General features: G+C 37.8%; 1 protein-coding gene across 1 annotated transcript in view; it reads left to right on the top strand.

The window, feature by feature from the left end:
• Positions 1-7106, top strand: part of LOC106878431 (cyclic AMP-dependent transcription factor ATF-7) — an 80280-nt gene that overhangs the window by 72697 nt on the left and 477 nt on the right. The window contains 4 exon segments of the mRNA XM_089364775.1: positions 471-539; positions 3034-3130; positions 5475-5592; positions 7058-7106. The exon segment at positions 7058-7106 is cut by the window's right edge and continues 51 nt beyond it. Coding sequence (XP_089220901.1) covers positions 471-539; positions 3034-3130; positions 5475-5592; positions 7058-7106 — 333 coding nt within the window.

Raw genomic sequence — 7106 nt, forward strand, 5'->3', positions numbered from 1 at the left:
GACTGGAAACACCAAGGACTGTCTCCATGTCTGACTAGTAGGGTGACCCAGCTCACTTGGGTCTCTCTCTATTTCCAAGCAGTGACCACAGGAGAAGCTGAACTCTGCACTGTAAGCTATCTCGCCAGGTATGGGCAACATGTTTTGAGATGTGGGCCACATGAGGCATGGCTCATTATTAGGCAGATCTGCTCCTAAAAAATTTCAAGGTAATTTTTTTCATTAGACATGCCATTCAGAAGGTCTTGCGGGCTGTAGGCTGCCCATTACTGTTCTACCCAATCATCTGACCTAGAAATACCAGCCAAATCTCCTTCAACTCACTGCAGTTCATCTCTCTCAGCTTTCTTTACAACAGTGGAATTACCATTTTGGGATCATTTAAAAATATCAACAGAAATGCCAAAAAAAAAAAAATTCTTCTGAAATGTGTTTGTTATATTATTTGTCTCTGTTTTCTACTTTCATAGTAAGAGACCTAAAAGGTCAGGAGAAGACGAACCTGATGAAAGACGACGGAAATTTCTTGAAAGGAACAGGTAATTCGGTTCTCCACAATATGGAATCCTATATATCACACACACATGTATAACCACATGGTTTCACGTTCAGTCTTACAGTTTGACATCTTGACCAAGTGTTTTTACTATAGCCTTGAGTGGACCAATGCTTTGTGAGTGAAATTGGTGGACAGAAGAAACCTTTCAATGTGTGTGTATGTGCACATGCATGAGCACACGCACACGTGTACCTGATGCTGTTCATTTGTGTGTTTATATCCCATAACTTTGTGGTGCAGCACACAGAGATTGCTCTACATGAGTGCCAGACTTAAAAATAATTACTGGGGTTGATATGATTGAATAAAATCCTTCAAGGTAGTGCCCCAGCATGGCCACAGTCCAATCACTGAAACATATAAAGGAGTTAAAAAAAGTTAACAGCGTGTTTGTATGACAAGATGAGTCTTTGTTTTTTGTTGTTGTTACTTTTGAAGGCACATGGTCTAGATTAGGGTTTCTCAACTATTTTTTTATCTATGGACCCCTTTGATTACTATTTCATTCTGGTGAACCCCCATAGCCATTCAATGTTTAAAAACTAGTTTTATAGAATCTTCTTGCAAAATTCCTATTTTATTTTTCACACATTAATTTGTGTAGGTTGATCAATGTAAAACGTTAGAGAAAGAAACCCAGCAGTTTCTTGCAATACATTAACCAATATATATGTCTAAAGCAGTGGTTCTCAACCATTTTTTATCTATGGACCCCTTTGATTATTATTATTTTATTCTGGTGGATCCCTATAACCATTTGATGTTTAAAAACTAGTTTCATAGACACTTCTTTCAAAATTCCTATTTTGTTTTTCACACATGTAACTTGTGCAGGTTGAACTATGTAAAACGTTAGAGAAAGAAATCCAGCGGTTTCTTGCAATATAAAGCTATATAAAGCAAAATATTTTCGGTGGCCCTTAAAATACTATTGTGGATTCCCAACTTACTATTTTGTTGCGTGGACCCCCCCCCCAATCTTATATTGACTGTTAGGGGTCATATGGACCCCAGTTGAGAACCACTGTTGTAGAGGCGAGGGTGCTGGACACTCATGATTGCAATGTCATAGGTTCGGTTCTCAAACTGGGCAGCTTATTGAGTTCTTAAGCAAGGCACTTCATCTCAAGTTGCTCCAGTCTCCTCAGTTGAAAGATAAGCACCACTCAAATCCTGGTGCAACCTTCTCTCTGCCCAGCATCATATACTCTTTACTCTCTTTTACTCTTTTACTTGTTTCAGTCTTTTGACTGTGGCCATGCTGGAGCACCGCCTTTAGTCGAGCAAATCGACCCCAGGACTTATTTTTTGGAAGCCTAGGACTTATTCTATCAGTCTCTTTTGCCGAACCGCTAAGTTTGTAAAAAATGCATCATCATTGTTGGTAACAAAAGCTTTTTTTTGCTATCTCTGCAGAGATAGCAAAAACAGTTATGTTATAAATCAGTGACTGTATTTGTATTATTTCTCTGTATCACAGTGTCATATCGGGTCTCTATTACAGTGTTGTTATATTTGCTGTATTATCAATGTGAAGAGCGGGCAGCATTATTAGCCCTTTTGTTACCATATCAATTTTGAGATGCTCTGTGTTTCTTTCAATTATTTTAAATACAACAAAGAATTTAGTTATTCACCCATTACTTCCAATAATTCTATTAACTGGAATTTTTTTTATGAAACTTTGGTTTCTAGCATAAAACAGCCTTAGAAACACGCTGGAATGATCAAAATAACATTTCAAAATAACATTTTAAATAGAAATAAGCGAGATATTGGGCGAAAAATTAGCAAACCTCATTTGAATATCAGAGAAATATACCTAGTAGATATAGCAAAAAGGTTATATATGTGTAAATATTGACAGATAATTACGAAATTTGTAATTTTTAAGTGATCTCATATAAGATCACATGGTAGGTAATGGGTTAAGCTGGTGTTAGGAACATAAATTGTGACTAAGGTTTAGTGGAAGATTTTAATTCAAAACTTATGAAAACAAGACATTTGTACTACAAAGCCAGAAGTGGTTTCAGCCAGGCTGGTAACAAAAGGGCTAAAGACATCAAACAAAATGCTCAGCAGCACTTCTTGCAGTTCTTTATGTTCTGAGTTCAAATACTGCCTCGGTCATCCTTTTGTGGGGTTGATGAAATAAAGTACCAGTTTAGTACTAGAAGTTGATGTAATTGACTAACCTAAAATTGCTGGCCTTGTGTCAAAATTCGAAGCCCTTATTGTTACTGTACTTCTTTGTTCTGTACTGTCTCTTTCATGCTCTCTCTCTCTCTCTCTCTCTCTCTCTCTCATGCTCTTTGTATCTCTTTGACTCTCTCTAGTCTGTGTGTGTGTGTGTGTGTGTGTGTGTGTGTGTGTGTGTGTGTTTCCTTGTCTCTGCATGTCTGTTTCTGTTATTTAGCAATTGTTGTTGAGACATTTTTCATACTGTCTTCCTTTCCTTGTAATTTCCAAAGAGCTGCTGCAGCCAGGTGCCGGCAGAAGAGGAAGCAGTGGATAACCGACTTAGAGAAAAAAGCAGAAGAATTGCAGAATACCAACTCAAGATTACAGGTGAGTTAATCATACATTTCTTTCTCACTCTTTCTCTCGAACGAAACTGTACGGAAGGCTACTATATATATATTATGTATTTGGCTGTGTGGTAAATTCCCAACCACATGGTTCTGGGTTCAGTAGCACTGCATAGCACCTTGGGCAAGTATCTTCTACTATAGCCTCAGACCGATTAAAGCCTTGTGAGTGGATATGGTAGATGGAAACTGAAAGAAGCCCATTGCATATATATATATATATATCATCATCATCATCATCATCATCGTTTAACGTCGTGTGCCTGTGTTTTTCCCCCTCACCATCATTTGACAACTGATGTTTGTGTGTTTACATCCCTGAAACTTAGCGGTTTGGCAAAAAAGACCAATAGAATAAGTATTAGGCTTACGAAGAATAAGTCCTGTGTGTATATGTGTATAAGTATATGTGTGTTTGTGTCTCTGTGTTTGTCCCCCCAACAAACATCGCTTGAAAACTGATGTTGGTGTGCTTACGTCCCCGTAACTTAAAGGTTCGGCAAAAGAGACTGATAGAATAAGTACTAGGCTTACAAAGAATAGGTCCTGGGGTCGATTTGTTCGACTAAAGGCGGTGCTCCAGCATGGTTGCAGTCAAATGACTGAAACAAGTTAAAGAGTAAAGAGTGTCCCTTATGAAAATTAGTGTGGTTCGTTAAATTGACTTAACCCTTTTACTGTGGGAGTTCCATATACCCCTTCATTCAAACTTTCGTTATCCTTAAGTGCAGAAAGCAATTTTATATCTCAATCTATTTTGTTTGAAACTATTTTCGGTTGAGATATGTCAAGTTAATTATAAGGCAATGTGACTTGCAGAAAATACCAATTGTACTTTTTGGTAGATATGTAACATCATTACTGAAATAACCATGAAATTAATTTTGCAGTTAAAGGGTTAAAGAAATCAAGCCTTTGTTAATTATTGATTTGGGATCATCATCATCATCGTTTAACGTCCGCTTTCCATGCTAGCATGGGTTGGACGATTTGACTGAGGACTGGCAAGCCAGAAGGCTGCACCAGGCTCCGATCTGATCTGGCAGAGTTTCTACAGCTGGATGCCCTTCCTAATGCCAATCACTCCGAGAGTGTAGTGGGTGCTTTTACGTGCCACTGGCACGAGGGCCAGTCACACGGTACTCGCAACGGCCACGCTCAAAAGGTGTTTTTTTATGTGCCACCTGCATGGGAGCCAGTCCAGTGGCACTGGCAACGACCTCGCTTGAATGATTTAATTATTAATTTGATCTTAGACTAGCAATCAATTTCTTAATGTTGAAATTGGAAAAAAAATCTTTTAACAATGTTACCATTGAAAAGCATAAGAAAAGACGAAAATGAATAAAATAGCTTTCCTACTGTTCCAGGTTGGATACAGTTTGACAGGAAAGAAAGCTGGGATGGTTACAACTGGAATGTCTTTGATTATAGGTGTGCCTTATATGGTCTGGCCTGGGGCTAAAGAAGTTGGAACAGGGAGTTGAAACTGGCAGCTGTTATATGTCAAACGGGAACAAGCAGAGTTATGCACCTTGGTCAGGACCACAACAAACAGTGGAGTAGTAGTAATAATACCTTTGGAAATACAATGATGTTAAGTGGATAAGTCTATCACAAAGTCCAGCCCTTGTGATGTGGTGGCTTGTGTGCTTCAATGACCCTAAGTGCTATACTGGTGGCAGGCAGGGTGTCCAGCTGTAGAAACCATATAAAGCACACCAATACCTCGAAAAATTCTATCTGGAAAAGTGAGCAATATAATGATGATGATAATGGTGATAAAAGAACAATTATAGTGATTATGACAATGGTGATAAAAACATTATTAGAATTAAAAATTTTTCATCATAATTTATATAAAACCAATTTGTTATATACCAAAGATTGACTTAAAAAGAAAGAAATGCAATGTTACTAAATTACCAGCTGACTGACTGGAAGCTCCCTATACAAATGCTAACAGTCTCGTTCCTTTTGTATTTAATTAAAACCATATTGTCAGAAAAGGGTTAAGACAACAGCGGTGAGAAGGTTTGGTGGCTGGTATTTCTAACAGAGGCTCCCTCACTGGGGCCTTTGCGTGCTTCTGCTGTTGTTTTGTTTCTGTGAAAACTTACAAAATATACATGTGATGTCCCCTGGTAGGTAATCAATAACAAGGGGATAAATCAGTTCTTCATAGTATTTGGTGGGGTTCAAAGTTTGAATTTGAAATTGAAGAATAAGGAAAACAATGCAAAAAATACACATATTGAAGCTTGTTTTTAAGAAGATTTTATACTGTCTTGTCATATTTATTACCTTTGTTGTATGATTTTCAGAGTGAAGTAAATCTTTTACGTACAGAAGTGGCTCAATTAAAATCATTATTACTTGCTCACAAGGATTGTCCTATTACACTACAACAAAAATCAATGGGGCAACTTTCCATACAAGCAGGTAAGCGGCATGTTTTCTTCTGTCTTTTTAAAAAGAATTTATTAGCAAACAAACTCACATTGTTAGACATTTCTTCAGGGAAATTAAAGCAATAATGAAATGAGGAGGTGGGTTGGTGGGTGGGGGGACCCATAAGAAGTTCACTGGGCTTTGGGGGTTTGGTTCTACTGCACACCACCTCGAGCAAACAACTTCTGCTATAGCTCCAGGTCAACCTGTCCCTTACATGTGAATTTGGTAGATGGAAACTGTGTGGAAGTCCATCTTTTACACAAACACACATACACACACACACACACATTGTGTGTGTGGATTTGTATTTGTATGTGTTCCCAACACTGCTTGATCACTGGTGTTAGTTTGTTTATAAGGGTAAAGGTCCCTTCCGGTCATGAATGACCATGGGATTGCACCTAGAACGTTACCTTCTGAGGTCCAAGTCCAGCCAAGGTTGTTTATGAAAAACCAACAGTCGCCCATGCATACTAGCCTTCTCCCCTCTATGCCACTGAAGCAAAAGGGACAGATACCGCTTGGCACCGGTGATGTCACAACTCATTTCTACAGCTGAGTGAACTGGAGCAATGTGAAATAAAGTATCTTGCTCAAGAACACAACACCAGCCCAGTTCAGGAATTGAACACAGTACCTCATGTTTGTGAGCCCGATGCTCTAACCACTGAGCCATCTACCTTTACTGGTTTGTTTATATTCCTGTAAATCAACAGTTCAGCATAAGTAAGTGATAGAATAAGTACCAGACTTAGGACAAAAAAAAAAAAGTACTGCATTCAATGTTTGTAACTAAACCATGAGTGTGCATGTGTATGTGTGTTTGTTTGTCCTCCCCACTATCACTTGACAAACGATGTTGGTGTGTTTACATCCCCGTAACTTAGGGGTTCTGGAAAAGAGACCGATAGAATAAGTACTAGGCTTACAAAGAATAAGTCCTGGGGTCGACTTGATCGACTAAAGGCGGTGCTCCAGCATGGTCACAGTCAAATGAACTGAAACACGTAAAAGAATTAAAAAAATGAAATATTGTAGTCAGATTTGGCTGGATTAAAGGGTTAAAATCTCAAAGCTATGAGGAAAGTATTTCATGATTAATTCAAAATAATGTGAATAAAGAAGTCTTATAATTGACAGAGTAATCTCAATGCTGAAGGGTTAAAATTGTGGCCCTTTACATTTTGTGTTCAAATCTCACCTTAGTCAGTTTTGCTTTTCATTCTTCAAGGATTAATAAAAATAGTTACCTTATAAGTTTTGGGGTTGAGTGAACTCACAGGGCAAGTTTGTCTAAATTTGAAATTTTGTGCCTTTTGAAAAACATCTTATTGTTGTCAGAAAAAAAAAAAAAGAAAAATGAAAAAAAAAAAATCATTGGAAAGTAATAAAATGAAACAGCTTTTTTCTTGCTTTTATTTTTATTTATTCATTTTTTTTTTCCATTGACCAGTCCCTGTTGGAGAGACCCCAAACATCATTATTACAGCAACTGGAATTTC

Source organism: Octopus bimaculoides, chromosome 16 (genome assembly GCF_046866305.1).
Source record: "Octopus bimaculoides isolate indiv1 chromosome 16, ASM4686630v1, whole genome shotgun sequence".
In the NCBI taxonomy this organism is placed as follows: domain Eukaryota; kingdom Metazoa; phylum Mollusca; class Cephalopoda; order Octopoda; family Octopodidae; genus Octopus; species Octopus bimaculoides.